At 41.0% G+C, this 24,383-nt stretch overlaps 1 protein-coding gene across 1 annotated transcript in view; it reads left to right on the top strand.

Moving 5' to 3' along the window:
* The window catches only part of CNTNAP2 (contactin associated protein 2), a 1,833,533-nt gene that overhangs the window by 1,475,459 nt on the left and 333,691 nt on the right, over nucleotides 1–24,383 (top strand). The window contains exon 15 of the mRNA XM_074366860.1: nucleotides 14,393–14,520. Within this exon, the coding sequence (XP_074222961.1) occupies nucleotides 14,393–14,520 (128 nt within the window). The remainder of the gene's footprint in view (nucleotides 1–14,392; nucleotides 14,521–24,383) is intronic.

The following is a 24,383-nucleotide window of genomic DNA, read 5'->3' as shown; positions in this document are numbered from 1 at the left end:
GCCTTTCTTCTGAGGGGAGGATTTATGTGCCTTTTAATTTGCATAAGTTGGACTGCATCATAAATGACTCACCCTCTAAATTCCAAACTCAGCTTGCCAATAGAGATGACCTTGTACTAAAATCTGATTAACTGAAGTTTTAGAATGTCGCTGAGTGGGTTACTGAATTTCTGTCTTTCTCCAAACCCAATAAACGTCAAAGACCCAACTGGCTAGAGTTAACCACAAAGCTCCAAATCTCACTGTGAAATTATCTAGTTAGTTCTTTTTTCAGCCCTTTCCTCCAAGAGTGCAGGCCCAAGAACTTGCCCCAAATATGTGGGCTGTTCAGAAAGGTCAGGTGTTCCTCACTTGATCAGTTACGTGGGTTTGAGCTGAAGAAAGCAGTCAGGCTCTCTTTGTTTACTGGATGAGAAGGAATAAGAGGAAGCTGCACTTGTTGCTTTTAGTCCCCAATGGTCAGAATGTCCTAAGTATGTGCCACTTCAAGTCATCCTCTGGACAAGGTTATATGCCATCTATATACTACTTATGTACATAGGACATTCATGAGTTTGGCTTCCAAGTTTAGAAAATAATGTTGGGAAATTGACTACAGGCATTTGTGGTAAAACATAATGAACCAGTTCAGCTCCCAGTGTATAAACAAAATCTCCTGGTGTTGCAGACTCCTCTAGCTTCTACCCTGTTGCTTCTTCCATTTCTCATTTCTCATTCCAACTTGAAAATAAGAGTTGAGGGTTGCTGGTCTCTACCCTCTCATTTCCCATCTGATGATCAGTCACTGAAATTTTCTTCATTATTCTACTGGGGGTCTCTGAGCTACGTCCACCATGGTCTCCATATTGATACACCCAATGTGCACTCTGATTTTTTAAAATACTAGATATTTTTGCAAGACTGAATATAATTGATCATGTTCTTCTCCCTGAAGCTCTCTTCAGGCTTACATTGCATGTAATTATTTTGGCTTTCTCCCTCCCAAATTTCAGATCATTTATTTCCAATGTCCATGGGTCACCCTTCTTCCTTCATGCTTGAGACTGGTAGCAGTCTTCAGCCTCTTTCCATGGCTGTCTTCTGCCTGGCATTAGTCTCAGTTACTGAGGGATGTTTTGGAATTTTATTTTTATTTAGACCATCTCATCCTACAGAGTGAGTGCTTTTCCTTATTGTAGCTGAGGCCTTTTTCACATGTTTTCATCCCACAGCATCTTCAAGATATTGATAACATAAAAACAAATATTGATCATCTCAGGGGCCCTGCAGAGTTCAGACCTGGGTAAAGGAAACCACTTCCACCTTCAGACAAGTCTTTTATGTGCACTGGGGGAGCAAAATGACCTGTGGAGATGAAGTGGGAATGACAAAATATGTCAAAGATGATGTGATGTTTGTAGAGAAAAGACTGTGGTAATAGTCAATACAAGAATCGTTTCTATGGATCTGCGTTACTTGGAGGTGGCTTTGGAAATGGCAATGGGAGGAAAAAGCAGTGCTTCTCAGTTGAAAGAAGATTGCTTGTATCATTGAGAAACAGCAGCTTTTAGGGTGGTCATGTCCACAAAATAAAAATTCAAGGTATCTTGAGCTTTCTTCTGAGGTCAGATTCATCAGAACTAATGGTCTCTAGGGGGATCTCTTTAAGCAAAAATTTAGGGAGTGGAGAGTCTGATTATTGTCTTTCATGATTGTAAAGATCTGTGGGGACAAGTAAGGAATACTTGACACAGAGAACAAATCAGGTAAAATTTTGATACTGTAAACATTGACTAGGTTTAGAATTTTTTTCATGTCCAAGGAAGGGATCATAAATTAGGTTTCTTTTGTTGTCTTGGATGTTCAGCACTGGCTCCAAGGCTGTGAACCAGATTAAGGAGTCCAGGACCCCCACATTCTAAAGCCAGGTGCAGCTCTGCCAGCATCCCCTAATTGTCTGCTTCAGGTGATGTAAGAGAAGCCTAAAAATTCCTGGAGAAGTTTAAGAGACCAAAGGGAGAGGTTTATTTGTAGCACTGTCAGCATGTTCAGTACACCTATAACTGTACCACCCTGACGAGAGTGGGGAGGGGGAACTTCAGGAGAATGAATCTATGCCTGCTGGCATTGAGAGGACAGGATCGGCTCACAGTAGCCTGGAGTAGCCCTGCCTAGTTTCCAGATGGAGGGACTCCAGCATGTTGTCAGTGCCTCCTCTTCCAGAGTTCAGTGAGATAAGAATGTTTTGTGTGCCCTGTGGGTCAAATGTAGAGCCTGTGGGATGGAGCCAGCCACAAGCTACCATGAAAGGAACCCATCCAAGGGCCATTGAGCCAGGAGCAAGATGCAAGATGAAACACACAAAAGCAGAGGGGGGGTCATAAGAGATCAGATTTGTCTGCATTTGTCTGTTGGTTTGAAATAAAGCTCCAGGAGCATGAGAGAACCCAGGATATTCACTCTAATGTTGACAAATATAGGGGCTCAGCATAAGTGAAGGTTTCCCCATTGACTACTTTTGAGATGCCAAGAGTTGTCCATTAATTGCTAGAGACAAAAATACATGGAAAAGTCAAGGAGGTTACACATTAAGTACTCCATCCTCGTGATCATAATACACGAGGCACAGTTTTCAAAAAACACAAGGAACTCTTGCTTAAGGAAAATATGTGTATAAATTGACAAAGTAGCCTTCAATTCAGTTTTCCTATATGATTAAAAACATAGCTTTTCTTATACTTTATAGGAAAACAATTGAAATTATTTTAGCAGAATTTGAGAAATGTAAATATGCATCTTGCCTTCTTAAATTCTAGAGTGGTGGAGGTCTGGTCTGTTTTTCCTAGTTTAGCCACTAAGTAGGTGAATACCTTAGGTCAGGTATAGTTTTATTCCAAATCTTTTATCCCACATGAAAAATAAGGGTGATAACTAGATAATCTCCCAAAACATATGTTGAATACTGTGCTAATAGTTTCTGGGGAAACTACATAGAACAACAAAGTCCTATTCTCAAAAGGCTACCAGTGACCCCACACCATTGAAAACTAGATGTAACATTTGTGTTTATGCCACACAATTAGGTTTGCCAAGTTTGTTCAAACAGTTACAATTTGTTCTATAATAACAAAACAAACAAGCAAACAAACATAAGTAGAATCAAAGAACTACAGGGAAGGAAAAAAATATTTTCCTCTACCTGTCTTAGGTTTTCCAGTTGGGGTCCTCTAACCGAGACTAGCCAAGGAAAGATTAGGAAGAGAAAAACAAACAGAAGTATGTTAACAGGTACAGTATGCATGTACCTATGGGGAACCAGGTGATGAATAACCCAAAGGGATGGTCAGAACTTGGGCTTATGTACCATCTTACGCAGAAGGGCAAGGGGTTTGGGGCTTCTGGTTGGGGGAGGCAAGTTATGAGAAGGTGACCGGGAAAAGTATGGTAAACAAGAGTTGTTTAGTAAGATTTATTTTGCAGGTTTATGTCAGTACATCCTCCCATGGAAAGAGTTATTAAGCACCCTTTTCTTCCAGGCAGAGGAGAAGGCGACAGCTTTACATGTGGAAATTTCCCTTACAAAAGGAAAACTTGTGCCCTGTTTTTAGAACTTTTCCTGTGTCTACAGATCTCAATGGCCTTTAGCTCAAAATATTCTTATGCCAACGAGGCACACTTTTTGAAGTTACACATACTGATACCTTTCAGAACCAAAATGTATCATAACTTATCTACGAAAAGAAACAATAGCCCAGACAAATTTAGTAACTTACATAGAGGCAGAATTGCATTAGAACTCTTGACTTTAAGATCTAATTCTTTCCACTATATTAATTATATATGAAACTTCTAGTTGAAACTACTTTCTAAAGAAAAAAATAAAACCTCAATTGCAGAAAAGGAATAATGAAAGTGGTTCAAGAGCATTCAAAGAACTCCAATTATAAGAAAGGTTTCCTTCTCATTTCTTGCCATTGACAGTAAGCACATGCTGATTACTATTTTTGGATTGTGCCTAGTTGACTTCCATGTTTATTCATGTATTTATTCAGTCATGAAACATATGGAATGAGCTACTTTTAGGTGCCTGCTAGTATTTGGTCTATAAAGTTGCAGGAGACAATACATCTGGCCTCAGGGAACTTGCATTCCAGAAGGAAAATCAAAGAAGAACAATTTGCGTAAAATCCTGAAATGGTTACCAGGGCTCTCTGAGAGATCCTAAACTGAACAGATAATTGTCATGCATTTGCAACAGGCCTAAGCTATTCCCATTGAAAAGCAGTAATTGCAGCTGTAATTACCTTCATTTCATAGGGGACAGCGACAGGAATTCTAAAGATCTAATTGTGATGGTTGTTTTCTTAATTACTCTAATTGCTTTGTAGAAAACGCTACCTTACAACCATTGAGGAAAACTCAATAGTCAAGAGTGACTGAGGACGCCATTCGAAGTACTTTAAAAGTTCTACGTTATTGTGTATCAGACAGCTCTGTTGTTTATGTCTGCTTCTGGTGACCCTTAGACGTTGTTCCGGTGATGCCAGGAATAGTCCTCCCTCTCCCCAGTCCAACCCCCACCATTCATAGAATCTGATTTCCGAGTCTTGTCTCATTAAGGCATTGCTTCTACTAAACATAGATGGCAAAAAAAAGTTTGTCACATTATTCTCTGAAAGCGACTTTAATAGGAGTGAGGACAGAGAAAGAACAAGAGCATTCATTTCCCGTTAAAGGAAAGGCAGTGGAGTGCATCTCCAGGCGCAGAAGATGTAGAAAGATGGAGATCAGGAAGAAAAAAAAAGAAAGACAAAGAATAAAAATTCTCACTTACTTCAAAACAATGTTTCAACGAAAACTATCTTTGACTTGAACTGGTAAACCATTAGACAGTATTTGGTTATTATACCCTGAAGATGTATTTCGTTCCTCAGTAGAGTCTGCCTCACTTCGTGTAATGAATGTGTCTTTGAATAGTAATTTGGGAAACAAAATGTGTCAGCTTCAATTATGTATCCCTATTTCCTTGCACGTGCCAAATTGTAGGGGTCAAATGAGATCGTCCATGGGAAAAGCACTGTATTTTAAAACTCTGTACAACTCTAAGTTATTCATGTTTTTTCTTTTTGTTTTTAACATTTCTTATTGATTTATAGTCATTTTACAATGTTATGTCGAAAGTTATTCATGTTTTTGATTTGAGATAGAAAGAGTAAGAATAGTACAAAGATCCTGTAATAAAAAGAATGCTATTGAATCTGACATCTTTAGTGGAAGGTATTAGTAGAATAGTAACTATGCAGGAGAAATTCAGGAAAATTCTTGTAGACTTTTGCCTTTGATGTACTTTTTTATTGTATGTATGTAAGGTATACAACTCGATGACTTTGATGTATGTACACGCATCCATCAAGCTAATTAACACATCTATTAGCTCACACAGTTACCTTTTTATTAAAGTATAGTTGTTTTAGAATATTATATTAGATTCAGGTGTACAATGTAGAGAGTCAATATTTTTATACATTACAAAATGAGGGCCACAGTAAGTCTAATTGCCGTGTGTCACCATACAAAGTTATTAAATATTATTTAGCATATTCCCTATTCTGTCCATTACATCCCATGACTCGTTTATTTTCTACTTGGAAGTTTGTGCCTTTTATCTCCCTCGCCTATTTCACTCATTCCCCCCAACCCATCCCCTCTGGCAACCACCAGTTTGTTTAATGTATCTGTGCCTCGGTTTTTGTTTTATTATGTTTCTTTGAGAGTTTTGTTTTTTAGATTCCACATATAAGTGAGATCACACAATGTTTGTCTTCCTCTGTCTGACTTATTTCACTTAGCATAGTACACTCCTGGTGTCCAAACGTATTTCACAAATGGCAAGATTTCATTCTTTTTTATGACTGAATAATAGTCCATTTTACATAAATATATTGTATATGTCGATTATGTATATATATATATATATATATATTTCATATCTTCTTTATCTAGTCATCTATTCATGGACACATGCGTTGCTTCCGTATGTTAGCTATTATAAGTAATGCTGCATTGAACATAGGAATAGTTATATCTTTTTCAGTTAGTGTTTTTGTTTTTGTCAGAAAAACTGGCTGCCGGTTGGCTGCCAGGCCCTGCCTTGTGCGGTGCTCATTGGTCTGCTGGTAGTTGGCGCTGAGTCCCAGGGCAGCTGGCTGTGTGGTCCAGGGGCTTCCAGGGCCAGTGCCGACCCACTGGTAGGCTGGAAGGGAGACTCCAGATGGCTCTTGGCAACACTAACGTGCTCATGGTGGAACAAGCCCCAAACTGGCTGCTCCCAGCATCTGTATTCTCAGGGGGTGACCCGGTTGCCTCTTGCCTCTCCAAAAGGCTCTCCAAAATCAGCAAGTGGGTCTGACTCAGGCTTCTTTCAAAATACTGCCTCTTGTCTGAGATTCAGAGGGTGTGAGATTTTGCATGCAACCTTTAATAGCAGAGTCTCCCGATTCCTACAGCACACTGGCTCTCTTGTACACAGGTCCCACTGACCTTTGAAGCCAGATGTTCTGGGAGCTTGTCATCCCAGTGTAGGTCCCCCAGGCTGGGGAGCCCAATGTGGAGTTTGGACCCCTCACTTCTTGGGGAGAACCTCTGCAGCTGTGGTTTTCTCCCACGTGTGGGTTGTCTACCCGGGAGTGTGGGTCTTCGCTATACCCTGTTTCCGCTTCTTCCACCCATCCCATCATTCCTTCTTTATGTCTTTAGTTGTGGAAAGTCTTTTCTGCTAGTCTTCAGGTTGTTCTCATAGTTGCTCTTGTAAATAGTTGTAATTTTGTTGTGCCCGTGGGAGGAGGTGAGTTCAGGGTCTTCCTCCTCTGCCATCTTGGCCATACCCATCTGACCTACTTTTTCTGAGTACTTTCTATGGAAAAAGTGCAGTTCTCTTTTTCCAAAGTAGCATGATGTCTGGAGATGGCTATTAGGAGACAGAAAAGATCGAAAGGAAAGCTATAAAGACTTATAGGTAATGTGAAAACTTACTGTTTGAACCAGAAGCTAGACAGAAGATTTCAAAATGTTTATTAACAGTCCCTGAGATGAAGTTTTGATGCTATGAAGTATTGGCATTGCCAGGATATTACAATTGCAAATGGTGACAGTTGAACAGAATTTTACTTTTAAGCATGTCCTGGAAAACCATGGATATTTTGGTTTCTGATGAATGAGATGCAGTTCCTATTTTAAAGATAATTTGAGAAGGTGACAAGTATCAAGGTTTGGGGTAAAGAGTGCAAATTCTGAATGAGGAATTAGAATGAGACTGTGTGAAGTTGGTGGAATGCTCAGCGCCGTGTTAAAACCTTGACTTATGTTAAAGAATGTTTATCGAGGTCAAGGGTAAGGAGAGCAGACTGAATGGAGTGTCCTGGGAAGAGTGTTCTGAGATCCTACATAGGAAGCAAGGTCAGTGGAATATTTAAATACTGATATAAACTTTAAAAGGAGAGTAAAGCCCCTTAAAAAAGGGTTAGTAAAAATTTTATAGCCCCAGGTTCTTAATAACAAAGTGGAAAATGCCACAGCCAAGAAATACACCATTTTACCATTCTGAGTACTAGCACTTCTAATGGGATGTACACAGAGGAAGTGTCTTTCCCCGCTGCCAAGTAGTATTTGCAACCATCTACAGTTTTTTTTTCAATGATTTTATTAAAGCGTAACTTAAGATTGACCCATTTTAAGTATACAATTCAAGGATTTAGTAAATTCACTGAGTTGTACAACAGATCACCACAATCCAGATTCAGGATATTGCCATTACCCTTATAACATTCCTGGTTGCCATTGATCCTCGTTCCCACCCCCAGCCCCCAGAACCCACTAATCTACTTTCTATCTTTATATATTTGCCTTCCCTGGACATTTCATGTAAATGGAATTATAGCATATATGGTCTTCTGTGTCTGGCTTCTTCACGTCACACATAATATTTTTGAGGTTTATTCATTTTGCAGTATGAATCCATATTTTATTTCTTTTATTGCTGAACAATGCTTCTTGCATGGATATACCGCATTTTGTTTATTCATTCACTAGTTGGTGGACATTTGGGTTGTTTCCACTTTGGGACTGTTATGAATAAAGCTGCTATTAATCATCTACCTAAAAGCCTTTGTGTAGACAGGTGCTTTCATTTCTCTTGAGTGGATATCCAGGAATGGCATCATTAGGTCATGTGATAAATCTGTGTTTAACTTTTATGAAACTACCAAACTGTTTTCAAAAGTGACTGCACCACTTTACAACCCCGTCGGCGATGTGTGGTGTTTCCAGTTTCTCCACATCCCCGTCAACACTTGTCGGTCTCTGTCTTTTACATCACAGCTGCTATGGGAGGAGTAACGTGCAGCTCAGTCGACTCTAACTGCATTTCTCTAGTGACTAACAGTGTTAAGCGTCTTCTCATGCGCTGATTCCCCATTTCTGTATCTCTTCGTGAGACATCCTCTGTAGCTAAAACTTGGACTTCTTGGAGTCTTCCAGAACGTTCTACCTTAGGTGATGCTGTGATGGAAATACGTGAATGTTCACTGACTGTAATTCTGTTTGTTTATTTGTTTCTAGAAACCAAATACTTCTAAATTCACAAAGGAGAAGAAATTCTCCTCTGCTAGAATTATAGAGCAATTCATAGTGTGGTAACTTTCAAGACATCTGGTAGAAAAGCAGACTCACAACTGCAGAAGCTTGGAGTGTTTATTTTCCTTTAGGGTTTTTTTGTTTTTTTCTCTTTTTACTGAGCTAAGGACAAGACCAGTCTGCCTAGAGGCTTGTTTACTTTCTCAGCAGGATAAGAAAAGAAGGCAAGGGAAGAGCAGCAGAGTAAGACAAAATTCCTCAGGAAGATGGTATTGGAACAACGGAACAGGAAGGCCAGGTTTGAGAAGCAAACTCTAGAATCAAGTTTCACTGTAGTAACAACACTGAGAGAGAGAGAGAGCATATGCAAGGGTCTGACTTCAGAGTCTATTTGAAATGGATGATAGGATTTTTCTAATGTATAAACTCAGCAACAGATGTAATTAGATTATGCTAACATGATAAATAGTTACTGAATATCCCCCTAAATTAGATTGACCTCGATTGTTAAAGATCATAACTTTCAGTGAAGGCTTGTTCTGCTTGCTAACTAATTTTCACACAGGTGCTGAGATAGAAGTCTCACAGGAGTTTTGAAGCATGCCTCTCCAGGGCTCAGCTTATTTTCTATTCACCCACCCGTCATTTTTTGAAAGTGGACTGAGCTGTAGGATCACAGCAGAAACTTTGTGCTCGTCAGATGACTTTATTGCCACCCAGGACTTTGTTTCCACAACCAGTTTGTTTCCAGCAGCGCCAACTATCTTGTGAGTTTCACACACAGTTGTTTGTAACCTTAAAAATCTCTGGAGTCCTATCTATATCCCTGATCAAAAGTGACTGAGAAGATAACTTTATCTCTTTTTCCTCAGTGGATAATGATGTTTTTTCCCCATTTTTTGGGTTTGATTAATGGATATCTGAGGGTTGTCACTACAGTAGCCACCCCCTTATCCTAGGTTTGGCTTTCTGTGGTTTCAGTTAACCTCTGTCAACCATGATCTGAAAATGTTAAATGGAAAATTTCAGAAGTGAACAATTTATTCATTTTAAATAGCACACCGTTTTGAGTAGCAGGATGGAATCTCCTGCCATCCTGTTCCGTCCACCTAGAATGTGAAGCCACCCTCTGTCCAGCGTACTCTGCCCATCGATCACTTAGAAGCCATCTGGGTGACCAGATTAACTGTCCTGGTATCCCAGTGCTTATGTTCAAGTATCCCTTATTTTACTTAATAATGACCCCAAAGCATAAGAGGAGCGATGCTGGCAAGCAACTTGGTTATTCCAAAGAGAAGCCAAGCCGTAAAGTGCTTCCTTTAAGTGGAAAGGTGAAAGTTCTTGACTTAATCATATGCTGAGGTTGCTAAGATTTACAGTAAGAATGGATCATCTAGCAGTGAAATTGCAAAGGAGAAAGAAATTCATGCTAGTTTTGCTGTCACGCTTCAAATTGCTAAAGTTACGCCACAGTGCCTAATGAAGATGCAAAAAGCATTAAATCTGTATGATAAGATACTGTGTGTGTGCGAGAGAGGGCGGATTTCTATCTTTTACAACAGTATATGGCTATAATTGTTTTATCATTAGTTGTTAATCCCTTACTGTGCCTAGTTTATAAGTTAAACTTCATCATAGGTATATACAGTATGTATAGGAAAAAGCATAGTAACACAGCGTTCAGTACTATCCAGGACTTAAGGCATCCAGCCACTGGGATCTTGGAGTTTATCCCCCAAGGACAAGGGGGAACCACCGCATTAGTTAAACTGCAGCCTTTTTTGACCTTCTATATACCGTTAAAAGCAGTGGTTAATTTGGGGTTGGGATGGTTCTAGATCTCTTACTTTGTATGGACATGAAGTAGGGGATGTCTGTGAGTGAAACGTTGCAGACATCTTTGAACTTGTTACAAATAACCTGAACGTTTCAAGATAGCTATATGTACGTAAAAAGGTTCGTTTTCACCTCATCTGTAAATGAGAATTAAAAGAAAAAGGATTTGCATTGGCATGGTAGTTTTTGAGTTTTTTCAATTTTGTTTCCCCCGACCTCTTTTTTATGGAAGATCCCAGATAGTGGAAAATTCCGGATAATCTGGATTTGAATCCAGACTCCATAGTTACTAGCTTGTGACTCGGTCAGGATAAATTCTCTGATTCTCATCAGTAAAATGGGGATAATGACGCCTTTCAGGAAGAATTGACTACAGATTAGATGTTATGTACAAGAAACAGACTAATGTACATAGGTACTCCGTGGTAGATGCCTTAGCAGTAGTACGGTTTTCTGTGAATTCGAGCAGTGTTCTTCATATTGTTTGATCCTCACACTATCATTTAAAAATTTTTGAACACATATTTACAAATAAGTATAAAACTAAGATATAGGTTCTAGTGAACCAGTATTTTATGTTCAATGGAAAACAAAGTTTTGGAAAATGATATAGTTGAAATAATGAATGTTTTCTCTAAATTATTAATAGAAATTAATTTTTCTTTAACTGCTTTTGTAGCCATGGTGTGACCAAATACATATGATTTTATACAATCTTGGATTACTGATTTGAAGATCTGCCTTTCTGTTTTGTTCATCTTGATACTTGACTTTATTGGCTATCATAGTTGAAAAATGCTACCTAAATGTACATACAACTAACTAGTTAAAAGTATATTGCTTAGTGCACCTAGTGAATCATGATGTTAATTTTTCAGTTTCGTTGACCAATAATGCAAAGGTTTCAATAAAGTGTAGTAAATTTCTATCATCTCTGAATCAGTTTTGTTTGCAAAATATCTGAATAATGACCCATTTCAGTATTATAAAATAAGTCTAAAACCCACTGGAACTCTACATTGATAAGATTAACAAAGATTTAAAAATTTGTGTTTCTAAGTTGTGAAAGTGTATAAGATGTGTAAATTCTTATAAGGTAACGCACATATCAGTTTTGGCAATAAGATTACCTAGTAATTGGAATACTTCCAAACACTTGTCTTCAGAATGCTCTTATATTAGCACAAGATTTGTTATAAAGTAGTTACTTTTTCACTCATCATCAGTGAACCGACAATACCAAGTATGGGGCAAGGATGCTGGGCATCCTGACACGTGACTGCCTACCATGCGGTGCAGAGTCAATCAGAAAGTTAATTATTAATAAAGTTAAGTTCTTTCTCACTGTTAGAGTAAATAAATGTCCATTTAAGTGGTTTTTCCCACCCCAGAGATATTCTCATGCCCCTTCCCTGACTCTGCACTCGACTGAGAGGATAAGCTGCACTATAGGCCACCACAGTCATCAGTGGGATATTTGCTCAATAAATTACCAAACAAAAAAATGGATACTGATGATTTGGAGCAAGAGCTGGCAAGCTGTGTCTGTAAAGGGCCAGATAATAAATATTTTAGGCTTTGAGGACCTTGTGCTCTCTATCACAACTACTCAGTTCTACCAGCATAGCATCGAAGTACCTGAGACAATATGTTAAAAAAAAAAAAATTAAGAAGTGACTTTATTTGGAAGTAAGCCAAAAAAGAAAGAAAAATACCATATGACATCACTTATAAGTGGAATCTTTAAAAAAATGACACAAATGGACTTATTTACAAAACAGAAACAGCCTCATAGACATAGAAGACAAACTTATGATTACCAGAAGGGAGGGGATAAGTTGGGAGTTTGAGATTTGCAGTTACACACTGCTATATAATAGGTAAATGACAGGGTCCTACTGTACAGCTCAGGGAACCACATTCAATACCTTGAAGTAGCCTATAATGAAGAAGAACATATATGTGTACAAATTCATCACTGCACAGCACACCAGAAATTAACACAACGTTGTAAACTGACTACACTTCAATTAAAAAATATACATGTATAAATAAAAAATATTGGAATGACCAAAAAAAGACTTTATTTCAATACAACTTTGTGGCCACTGATGTTGAATTTCATGTAATTTTCACATGACACAAAATATTATTCTGCTTCTGATTTTTTTTAATCATTTAAAATGTAAAAAAAAAAATGTAGCTTATGGTTTATAAGAGAACAAGGAGCAAGATGAATGGTTCTCAGGACTTGGCTAGTAGAGCCCTGATTTAGAGTCATGTTAAGTCCAAGTGATAATGAACTTGCAGAGAGGCTGAGCCTGAAGCTTCAGAGGAGTGCACATCATTCTAGTAGGTTACCAAGCCACAGTATGTTGCTAAGGGTGACTTCATTTACTGTCCCTTTAAGAAACACTAAATATTTGTTCTCTCTCTAACATGATTTTAATTGCTACACATTCTAGTATAAAAAGTTGGGTTTGCAAAAAATTTGAGGCCAAGTCAGCAGTAGCTATGTCAATAAGAATCACAGTGTTTTTCTGCATGATCTCATTTGTTAAAAATTTTTTTAACTTTATTTTGGAAACTTGAGAGCATTGAAATAACTAAGGCAGTATAAAATACACTTGTTTGAGGTCTTCTGGCTAAATTCTGTGACTCCTTCCTGGGTTTCTGTGGGTCCTGACACATAAAGGAGTTATGTTCACTGACGTTCTAGAAGGTCAGAGGAGTAAGTAACTGCTCCTAACAGCCTTTTTAGACAGGCTTCCAAGTTCGTTCTTCTCAACTCCCTGCAAGAGATGCAAATGGCAAATCTTTAACCTGGTTATTGAACGCGCTTTCTCTTTCAATCTTCTATCATCCAAAATCAGGTTTTTTTCCTGTGATCATTTGTATGTACAATTTCAAAACTGTCATTTACATTCAGGCTGATCAGTGCAAAAAATCATTCAAAAAGGTATATTTTGGGAGTGACTTTACATGATTTGTGCTTCCCACACATCTAGCCCCAAATGAGGGGCTCCCTCAGCCACAGCAGCACAAAAAGAGGGTGACGGAGGCAGTGATTTCCTGTTAAGGGGAAATCTGTGCTGCCCCGCAGGCCACCGTGGCTCCATCCCCAGCAACACCTCCTGCGCTTCTGTGCTCCATCCCGGAATCAGTACTTTCCAACCAGCCTCGTCCTCCTCCTCTGTTTAGGGTGGGAACAGGGTTGATTGGAGACCTGAAGCCAGGTAAGTATAGAGTAAACAGAAGAACAAATCTAGGAGAAAAACCAAATCCTGCTTGAATCTTAACTCCACTCCTTATAGATGGAGAGAGACACTTTGCGGCGCCTGCTTTGTGCTGGAACTTTCACGTGCACTCTTTCAGTTGTTAAAATAAACAAGAAGAGGTGAAGGAACAGAAAGTGTCTCCTATTTAGCTGATGCACAGCAGGAAAGAAAGCCTCAGAAGCAACTGCTTCCAAGCCATTAAGGAGACAAGGGTTTTGTTTTTTGTTTTCTTTTTTTTTTTTTAAATAGGGCTTTGTTTCTTATTTTAGGTAAAAGATCAGGTTGACTTTGTTGAACTTTTGATTCCGTGACAGCAGCAGACTCTGCAGGCGAGCTCAGCGTTCGACAAATGTGCTTCCAACAACACCATAGTCTGCTCTCAACCTAAAATAGTGTGCTGCGTATTGTTGTGACTGTCTGGAAGTCAGGGTGTCACTTCTGTTGTCCAGAAGGCAGAGAGGTCACAGTTGCTTCTGAGCCACGCCCTGTGAGACCACCCAGTGGAAGAGACGGAACAGCTCTTGAACTCTGGTTCTACCTAGTAGATAGATTTCTGAACGTTTATTGGAATGTGGTCAATTGTTAGACAACTTAAATAAACAATGATCAGAAAAGACGTATTTCTAACTCAGCCTCCTCATGCTTTTCTGTCTTTCCCTGTGATGCAGGAGGAAGGACGCTGGCTTCTTATCCTACAAAGATCACCTGCCAGTAAGCCAGGTGGTGGTTGGAGATACTGACCGGCAAGGCTCAGAAGCCAAACTGAGTGTGGGTCCCCTGCGCTGCCAAGGAGACAGTAAGTGCGCCCACAGCTGTGGCTTACACCTTCTTTTCAATTTTAAATAGTGTTTCCCAGCAAATCAGAAGATGACCAAAACCAGACTTGCTCTTTGGTATAAACAGAGCCAAATGGAGAGCTAGGTAGACCTTTATTAAGGAGGGTGACAGCCATCAGGTCTCCAGCATTGGGCATGAAATGTGGATATCCGTCTTCCTTGTATATTCGTATGTAATGAGTGTGACTCCCTAAGTTTATGGTGATGTAAGTAGCAACGCTAATAGCGTAAAAGCAGCGTTCAGCAGCTGTGATTCCACTGAGCGCTGCTGTTAATGCCATTAGCATGACTGTTTCTATCACCGCAAACTGAGTTTATGGTGATACAAATAGTAGCCTTATGGCTTCATGTATCATTGTAAACTTGGATTATGGCCATATAAAGTTTGTCATTACTGCTATCAAATGTCATCATCATCAGAGCTTGATGGTCCCTTGTAAGCCAAAGGTTGCTGCTGTGGCTACATCTTGCTTTCGGGATTTGGCACCACAGAGAGGAATGTGGGGCTGTGGGAAGTCAGAGAGTTAGAAGATGACCCCACCGAGTTCCGGGTACCACTGGGACTGTATGTTGTCTGATACCCTTCAGGGTGCTTTATGTGCAGTGGGAGGGAAGTGGTGACAGGCTGCTACGGGGATTCTGCAGTGAGCGCCCTGGGTGTCATTCCCCTCTTCTTGTCTGCACGCAATTCAGGCAGCTCTTCTGGGAGTTCTGTGCTTTTGTGATTGGGTGCTAGGCGTCGGGAGACCTAGATGCCATTCTCTGAACAACCCGCTTGGCAGGAGAGCTCAGGCAAAGCCGTCCATTTTCTCAGCTGTAGTGATGAGAATTCCACCTGCGTCCCAACTCCTCCCGGGGAGACCATCAGGCTGTTAGTGCCCGGATCTGGATTCCTCTTAGCTAAGCATTCTGTGAGATGGAATTTTATTCCCACTTCCATAAATCGAGGGAGAATTAGACCTACTCAACGTCATAAATGATTGCACCCACTCCAAGGGGTGCCCTAAGGAATGTAACGATGCATGTTTAACGGCTTAACTGCTTAACTGGTTAGTACATCCGGGCTGTCGGCAGCTAAACAATGCAGCGCTCCTGATACAAAAGTGAGGTGGAGTTTGTACTTTTTCTCTTCGTACATAGAGAAGGTGAAAATGCTTTCTTTAAAAGGAGACTGGTCAAAAGAGCTTCATCATGTATTTACTAACAAAAATGCTTCATTTGTCTAGTCAAGCTTAATAGAACTGTGCAATACAAAACTTAGTTTCAAATGCTTAAGAAAAAAATTGACATAAAGTAATAATATGTGTTTTTAGATACCTATTTTGAGAAATGGACTATATTGTCACTCTCAAAATAGGCAGGTTCTCTCGTGTTGGCTAATGAAAATCAGTTTCATTGTGTCATAATAATTCATTAATATATAAAGGTAAAATATTTCTCATTTATCAATCCTAATTCTGATTTGAATTAGAGAAAGGGTTCCCATTAAGTAATAGATTAGCTCAATATCATTGTAAAAGCTGACTGCTGCAGACTTCTGTTACCACCCTTAAATGAAAGATTCCAGCTACATTAAATAGTTTACATGGGAGGGCATTAACAATTGATAGCTATACTGTTAGCTTATTTTCTCTTAGTCAGTAAATCAGTCCTCAGGAAGAATTTGTTACGTGTCTGTGGTCTAGTGCTTTACTGGGTACTCTGGTGAATTAAAAAAAAAAAAAAAAAGTTCAAAGCATGTTTTGAGAAATGCACATAAAAAAATAGGAAAACACAAAATGTATAATTCAATGGATTTTGTGATGTAAAGTTACTGCCACTGATGCTCAAGAAAGGAGTGATAGTATATTTCAGGCAGACTTCATATTTAAAAAGAGGAACTAGGAAAAGTAAGGTGCTCAGTGTTCAGTTGCATTGCTTTCCTGAGGCTTTTGTCCTTAGAGACTTTTTTAGGACCAGTTGATAGACAAAGAGCTATCTTGTCCATTGACACTGCGTGGTCTCTATTCTTACGGTGTTGCAAGTTCATCAACTCTTAATCCATATTACATGATACATATTTCATGATATTTTATGAAAACAAAAGCACAGTGAACCTTTAATTGCAATTATAAAGAATACTATAGAATACTAGAATACTTTTGTGTCGAAAGAGAGGAGAGAGACAGAGAGAGAAATCTTTGGGGGTTTTCTTTGTTTGTTTCGGGGGTTTTTGTTCTGTTTTGTTTTTGCGTGTTTGGTTTGGTTTGGTTTTACAGACAACTCATACCTGAATTGCCAGGTAGCAGTTAGCAGTTTTGATGCCCACCTTCCCTTTAAGAATGTTCAAACATGGACACAGTAATGATACAGTGTTCACATCATAGCATTTTTCAGATTGTACACATGTATGGTTTCCTTGGATACAGCCCCCGGGAGGTGGGTAGGGTAAATATTAGCCTTTCTGTTTTACAAATGAACAAAATATTTCTTTTAAAATGTCACTTATGCAACAAATTTTTGTGCCCCCTTGCAGCCTCTGGGAGGCTCCCAGAAGCAAGACAGGGCAGAGAATATAAACAGCGTTCTCTGCACAAGGTCAGGCTTGTTTCCCGGCTCCATTCTCATGCCCAAGTCAACAGCGGAAATTAAATTATTTTAAAAATATGCCATCTGGGTCTTATTCCACCACTCTCCCCACCCTCTTGCATCCACTTACCAATAGAGCATGAATGTTGGAGGGATTGAATTCCAATTTTTATAATTAAAAAAGTGGCACCGTGTGTGTATCCTGTTCCTTATAGAGATTAACTTTGTGTCATTTACTGAAGTCTGTGCAAAGCTGCAGTTTAAAAAAAGAAATCCACTGTTGAGAAATGTCTTTCTCTATTTGAGGAGTTGAGTGATGGCAGCCCTCAGAAGCTGTCTCTTGAATTAGGTCTGGTTCTACCCCCTAGTCGTAGAGAATGAAACAATTTTTGTGGGCTCTGACCAACCGTTTCCGTGGTTTCAGTTGATTTCATCATGCCTGCTGAGTTTCATTTTTACTTTGATTCATCTGAAGTCATAGACCCATATAATCAAAATGCTAAGAAAATCAGTGAGTTCCAGGTCTGCTGCATTTTCCATAGAGTGCTGTAAAATGCTTATGCCCTGATGATTTTGGAGCTTTTTTTCCAAACACGTTCAAATGGAAACCTCAAATCTAAATGAAACTGAAAAAGTGACTGGTGATGGATGGTTAGCTAAGATAAAAAGTGCAGTAAAGTTACAAATTCCCCTTTTAACCACGTGTATTCACCTAGGAAGAAACAAAAGAGCTATTTAGAGGATCAGAACCCCTGAAAGAGTGGAAATTGTTTTAGATTTGTTTAAAGTTTTATGGAACTAGTTCAAAAATAAAGCATTTTGGATTTCGGAGGTGGAAATCTTTTTTGTACTATATATAGTGAATATAATTGATTGTAGAAATAAAGTATTTGCTGGATAATTGTTTTTTTCTCAACAATATGGGGGAAAGATTTTCCATATCTCCTCTAGGGACACAGGGACTGTAAACAATTAATTAGGAGCAAGTTTGCTACAGAAGCAAGTGTTTTCAATACACATGGGTAGAAAGAATTCAGGAAAATGTGTTATTCAAGGACCTTTGAGTCCATGCCAGGAACCTGCTCTGGCTGTCAGCACAGGCAGGGCACTTGAGTCATGCAGGATGTTTAAGATGTAAATTCGATTTCCTAGAGCTGCAGAGGTGACTCCGAGAGGCCCAGAAGAAAAGGTAAGACAGACAGCACAGCCGTTTCAGGAACACTCAGAGGGCAGAGACAAAGCCAAGGGTGAAAGAAATAAAGATGATGATGGAGTCTTATCCAAATGGTAGCGGGCATTTGTTATTTGGAAGTGTAATCGTATGTGCCTGAGACAGATAAGAGCCACTCTTGTCTTTACTGTAAGACTTTTACAAGCCAGGGCCATAACCAGCCAGTCCCTTACCAGGAGACAAGGCAATGATTCCATCCACATGTTGTTTCTCCAAGGATAGACTGAGCATCATTCCCCGTAGGATGTACCCAGGAGCACGCACAGGCCACACCGTCTCCCTTCCAGCATCTGTGGGAGACACGCTCGGTGCAGCCAAAGAGGACTGGACCAGGGGAGAGAGGCCGTGGCTCATCTGGGCTCAGGAATAGGCTTTAATTATGGGGAGGAAGCCACTCCCTGGGCTCCAGGGAAGACAGTATATTTCTCCCCCTTTTCTTTGCTCCTTCAGGCTTGGAAGAGACAGGGGAGGGAAAGGACCTTGCATGCAGGTTGTAAACCAAGCCCTTTATATTCCTTTTCTCTGGTGATTCTCCCAACATCCTGTATGAGGGGGTAACTTAGTATTTTGTACCCAGGAGAAAACAGAATCAGACTCATTAGGGGGTTTGCTGATAAGTTTCAGAGCTAGGACCAGAAGATCTGTGTGGTTCCAGAGCAAATTTCAGAATGGGTAAAATCAGATCATTCTCAGTAATCATTTCCTCAGGAGACACTCCACATTCTTTCCCTTTCTCTGCTTCTTCCCATGAAATGTAGCTGGATGTGCTTGCCTCAAGTGCAGCTAAAAGCAAGAGCAGAGAATCACAACATTCTAACGGTGGAAGAGTCTTAGAGATGAAACAGGGCTGACCTCTCATTTTACAGCCCAGGGAACTTGGGTCTAGGGACAGTAGGTGACTGACCCAGGGTCTTCCAGCTGGTTTATGGCAGAGCACGTGGAGAGAGAGTTTGACACGAGCCTTCATCTTTAGCAGTTCCCTGTGGCCAAGGTGACTGCTGAGATCCAAAGAGGGAGCTTTGACCTCGAACTCTGACCCTGCGTCCTGCCCATCAGCAGCTGAGCAGTGCAGTAATGTGGTGCTGAGGGCTTAATCTTACCCCCCTGTGAGGTCAACCATCTGGAAACCCCGATAGAAAACTCACAACCATAGGGATGAAGGGTCAATGACAGAAAGCTAGTGACTTCTGCTGTTTTGTTTTTTGTTTGTTTGTTTTTACTTGTAGTTCTAGGCAGGATTTTGGCTGGTAACAGCCGACAGAGGGGGAAAGAAACCGAGAGTTATGTTTAGAAACCATTAACTTCTATTTCTTTCTTAATGCCCCAGCCTCTGCCGCTGTTGCCAGGGGCTACTACTGACTGAGAAGCAGGAGGAGCTCTAAGAACCGGCAGAAAAAGTGAAATTGGCAGGATCAGACCCTAGGCTGACTCCCATTAAAGGACTGAGCCCTCGGGGCGTATCTGAGGGCAGCTCCAATTACAAAGGGAGCAGAGGCAGAAAGCTGGAAGCCTTCCCTTTGCTCTTCCAGACTCCAGAGTGACTTTAAACCGTTAGAAGTAGACCGCTCCCCGGGGAAGAGTCAGCCCTTTAATATTATTTGCCCACTCAACTTTAGCTGCAAACTCACTGTAGAAATGGGAAGTAAGCTTAGTTACAGTTTGCGGAGGGGGGAGGGAGAGGGATTTCTGTTTTACAGTGGATGTGGTATTTGTGTGCATGTGGGTGACTCTCCTTCCTACGCGTTCAATCACTGCTGGTGTTTGAAGGAATCATCACATCCCGCAGAGGAAATCCATCCGGCTGGGTGCGTCTTGCTTCTTTTTTGTCCCCTCCCTGAGTGTCCATCCTTCCCCTGAGCTTGTCACAGGGTCCCAGGTACAGGGGACACTTTGTTCTGTAACCTGAACCTCCACAGTCAGGTTCCTCTGCTGAACTTTCCAAGCGATCTCTCTAAACTTTTTGCAGAAGAAAGTTAGGCTTGTTGCATTGGTTCTAAGAATTCCTGGTACGAAACATGCTTGGAATCAAGAAAAATGCTAAGTGAAACAGCTTCTAACCTGTCCAGGACCTGCTCCTGGAATTTAATTCAACCTAACGACCTTTACTGAGAGAAATGGGACATGGCTACCTACCACCCTGGATCAAGGGTGAAAATTTTAAACAGGGTGGAAATTTGGATGGAAGCTTGAATTCTTAGTGGGAGTTTGAAAAGGGTTTGGAGGCCTTGGGTAGTCGTGCTTTACAAACTTTAATGTGCTTAGAAATGACCTGGGGATCTCGGTAAAAGGCAGATTCTGATTCAGGAAGCCTGGGCCAGGACTTGAGATGCTGCTGCTGCGGCTAGTGGCCACTGGACCGCACTCTGAGTGGCGAGTGAGAGACTGGACCGCACTCTGAGTAGCAAGTGAGAGAGCAGCACATTGAGGAGCATCGACTTTGGGGCCACACACACCTACTCCACATCCCAAGGCCCCCCTCACCAGCTACGTGCCTTTGGACAAGTTCCTTAACTTCTCTGGGCCTCCACTTCTGCCCACAACTTTCTCTCAGCTTCAAATGAGAATAAACATAACTGCATTGCGGAAGTGATTCTTCTAAAGTCCAGTCCCCCGCAGCCCTTGCTCATGGCCACTGCTAAGTGTTATTACCACCATCATTATTACATTCATTCATTGTGGAAAGAGTGACATCTCCTGTCCTGTATCCCACTGTCTTCACCCTTCACTCTGTACCTGTTCTTGACGAAGACCTGCCTTGTCTCCTAGCTGACAGTGTGGCATCCAGCCAGTAGCCTCCATCCTAATTTGGAGGTCGTGGCCACAATATTTGCTTGGATTTGCTGGGAGCTGCATTTGCTGGGCTCCCAAGGTGATGCCCATCCATGCAGACAGCCCTCATTTCCTTCTTTCTCACCTCCCTTGCTGATGGCAAACGGAAACCGCCCCCTTTGCTTGCCGCCATCTTTGGAAACTGCCCTTGGAGAACCTGGAGGACTAACAAAACACACAAAGAGCCCAATAATGTACACAGCGCTCGCCATTCCTGATGACGGCACCAAAGGCACCTTTCACCCAAGTAGGGAGTCAGCCAGCCTTTTCTATAAAAGACAAGACAGGAGGTGTTCTGGGGTTAGGGACCGCACCAGCTCTGTCACAACCACGCAGCCCTGCAGAGTGAGAGCTGTCATAGGCAATGTGTAAACAGATGGGCGTGGATGGTTACAAAGAAATATTACTCAGAGAAGCAGGAGACAGGTTGGATTTGGCCTGAAGTCCAGTTTGCTGAACCCTTGAACTAGATTTAAATTTTTTTTTTAATTTGGAAAAATGTGTAGGATTTGAAAAAATGTGTGGAATTATGGCAGGGTATTTTGCTGTTTTAATCCAGATTTTATCCGGTTTTCAAACTCAGTCACAGTATCCTTCCAGCTCACCTACTGCTGATACTGAGCAAGGATTCTCCTCCCCTTCTGCTATGTTCCTGTCTTTCTCCGTGCAGAGATTTCCGCCTGGATGTACACAGGAGGGTAGCTCCTATACACATGCTCAGCCTTGATCTGAGGCACTGTGTGAGCATAAGGAAGCACAGACGACACTTCTTGCCCTCAAGGAGCCCACAAAGAGTTGGCAGTCGAGATGTAAACCTCTGAACTGAAGGTCACGTTCACCATCATAATCGTTTCTCCACCTGCCATCCAGAGTGACTCTTCAAAGCTGTACATCGGATTATAGCACTTTTGACTTATAAGCAGCTGACAGCTTCCCATCGCTCTTCAAATGCAAACCCATCACCCCAGGCTATAAGGCCCCCTGGGACCCGCCCCCCCACCTGTCATCCCCGGTCCCCCCTTTCCAGCCCCGCCCGGTCTCCTGTCTCCAACGCGCTGTGCTCGTTGCCACCTCGAGAACTTTTCCTGGTGGTTTCCTCTGCCTGGACCTTTGTCCCCCTCAAGCCTCGCCTGGGCTGCTGGTCTCAGCTTCAACATTAATTCTTATAAGAAGCTTTCCTGCCCACTCAGCTAACATGGTCACCCCCACCTCACCACTCTCCACAGAACTTAGCGATCGGAAATTACCTCTGCAGTGACGTGACATACGCCAGTGCTGACGCTAACTGCCCGGAGTCAGCATAGATTTCACAGTCCCTAATAAGACTGCCTTTTCTTCAGACCCCAGCTGCAAGTTTAGGGGGGTTCCTTGGCCACCTGCTATTCTGACCAACGGACTGCAGATTTGGGGGTTCACCACTACCTTCTCAGGAATCAAAAATTTACATGAATGACTCACAGAAGTCAGAAAAGCACTCTACTTAAGATTAACATTTTATTATAAAAGGTACAAATCAGGACTAGCTGGATGAGAAGGGTGAGTTCTAGGTGGTTTCAAATGCTGAGTCCCCATGTCTTCTCCTCATGCAGTGAGGACACGTCACCCTGCCAGCACGTGAGCTTTGGGGATCCAGACTTTTTTATTGGCGTTTCATGATGTAGGTATAATTCAGTAAATCATCGGCCACGTGATTGAATTCAGTCTCCAGGTTCCCTTCTTCTCCTCCCTGGAGATGGGGCAGATATCTCATGGTTCATAGCCCCAACTGTCTAATCCCAAGGTTGGTCTCTTGGGCAGGGCCATTCTCCATCTTGAAAGAATCTAGGACCCAACCATGAATAACAAAGACACTCCTGTCACTCAGGAAACTCAAGGGTCTAGAAGCTCTTTCCAGGGGCCTTGGGACAAAGGTCAGATACATTATTCATTATACAACATCTCTTTTCTCTGTATGTGCACATTGTTATTACCCTCACCCCCAACAGTAGATGGAGACTCAGGTGAAGATCTGCATGCCCGTGCCAAGGGCAGTGCCTGCCACTTTGAGACACTCATATGTGTTCATCAAATGAGTATGAATTGGTTAAATAACCACAAAAAATTTAAATAAGCATTTCAGACTAACAATGGAGGCAGTGCCTCGAGGCACCTCATGATACATTGCAGGAAACTTGCAGAGACAATAATTGCTATCGAGGTCCAAGAGAGGTCCTATGACTTGATTTATATGCACAACTATTTTTAACCTCAACAAGGCTTTTGCACATTTATTCATCTTAACTAAATGAAAGCTTCTATTCCTTTGTACCTTGGAAATCCCTTGATTCCGATGATTATCTTCAAATTAAGGGTTTTTTTAAAAACCTTTTGCAAAGTTTCTATATTTTCTCTGGCAGTTCTAAATTAAGATGCACGTAAAGTACTAAATTTATAGACCTCATTGTTTAATCTAAATTAGATTAACCCCCCCCCCGGCCCTTCAGAGATCCAAGCAGACTGTTCCGCACTTTTGTTTATCCATGTCTCAAGGTTATTACTGACAAAATTACAATTAGTCAGTACTTCAAACCCATTGTTAGGGTGCTAAGCTGTGAAGCTATAAACTACCTCGCTCTGGCATAATTAAAACTGTGTTCCAGTTCACCAGTTTCATGATACCTACTTGGCTTTTCACAAAGCTGCCTTTCACAATTCTAAATAAAGACAGGCCTCGGAAACTTGGGAACTTTATTGAGGAAAACTTGGAATACAGCCTCTTCTTGAAGTTTGCTGACAGTCCTGGAGCACCAATCTTACTATAGTCATCAGGATGAAAAAAAAAATTGTACTAAACTATTGCGAACATTATGTAAGATTTGTATTCCTATCATTAAAATAAGTCCTAATTCAAAACTCACCAGGTATACACATATAAAACTATGCATTTTAATTTGTATCCACCTATTGAGTTGGTAAACTGCTCCATGGAACCAGATGTCCAGTCCCAAGTTAAGGATATGAGGGATCCCCGTGTCCTGGGTACCCCCATCTCCATGGATGGATGTACGTATCACCTTTGAGCCAGTCTAAGAGTCAGTTGTCTTAAAGTAAACGTGTAACTTCAAGTGGCCTATAAGGGGGAAAATAACAGTTGCTAAACCAGCACTTAATCAGGAATCTCTGTCCGTCCTTAAGTATGGATAGAAGAACCAGACT

This window comes from Camelus bactrianus, chromosome 7 (genome assembly GCF_048773025.1).
Source record: "Camelus bactrianus isolate YW-2024 breed Bactrian camel chromosome 7, ASM4877302v1, whole genome shotgun sequence".
NCBI lineage: Eukaryota > Metazoa > Chordata > Mammalia > Artiodactyla > Camelidae > Camelus > Camelus bactrianus.
Note: the sequence above shows the minus strand (reverse complement) of the source record. Positions and strands in the feature narration are given on the sequence as shown.